General features: G+C 38.1%; 1 protein-coding gene across 1 annotated transcript in view; it reads right to left on the reverse strand.

Moving 5' to 3' along the window:
* Positions 1 to 486, reverse strand: part of LOC17874365 (phosphoribosylaminoimidazole-succinocarboxamide synthase, chloroplastic) — a 2610-nt gene that overhangs the window by 1286 nt on the left and 838 nt on the right. Inside the window, exons 3-5 of the mRNA XM_006279181.2 lie at positions 387 to 486; positions 198 to 290; positions 18 to 106 (exon numbers count right to left, since the gene is read on the reverse strand). The exon at positions 387 to 486 is cut by the window's right edge and continues 9 nt beyond it. Of these exons, the coding sequence (XP_006279243.2) occupies positions 18 to 106; positions 198 to 290; positions 387 to 486 (282 nt within the window). The remainder of the gene's footprint in view (positions 1 to 17; positions 107 to 197; positions 291 to 386) is intronic.

Consider the following 486-nt stretch of genomic DNA (forward strand, 5'->3'; position numbering starts at 1 on the left):
GTAACAGATTATTAGACCTCATTTGGAGAGATGGGCACATCATGATCCGCAGCCTTAGTTGTTGGTGTAAGTATATTAGCTGGAAGCTTCTGGTTTTTTACTAATCCTGCATAATTTAGTGATCAGCATATCAATGATATTCTACGATGCATTTAACGAAGAAGACAACGAACATATAGCAATAAAAGAAACTGTACCATCTGAGAGCTCATTCCCACAGTAGTTCCGAACACCTTTATTGTAAACCGTCCATAAAGACGTGTCAGTACTTCCAGTCACATATCCTCTAACTTCAAAAAACAAACATAAGAGAACAGCTTAGAACTAAAGCAAATGGAGGCTGCATAGGGAAGTGTCTGACAAGTTACTCGGTATAAGACACTAACCCACAAACTCTATGGGAAAAACCGAGCATTTCTTTGCGATAACAACATTTCTATCAGGAGATGAAACAATTGCATTTGGAGTTATGTGCTGTGTGTTATT

Source organism: Capsella rubella, unplaced genomic scaffold (assembly GCF_000375325.1).
Source record: "Capsella rubella cultivar Monte Gargano unplaced genomic scaffold, Caprub1_0 scaffold_43, whole genome shotgun sequence".
Taxonomy (NCBI): domain Eukaryota; kingdom Viridiplantae; phylum Streptophyta; class Magnoliopsida; order Brassicales; family Brassicaceae; genus Capsella; species Capsella rubella.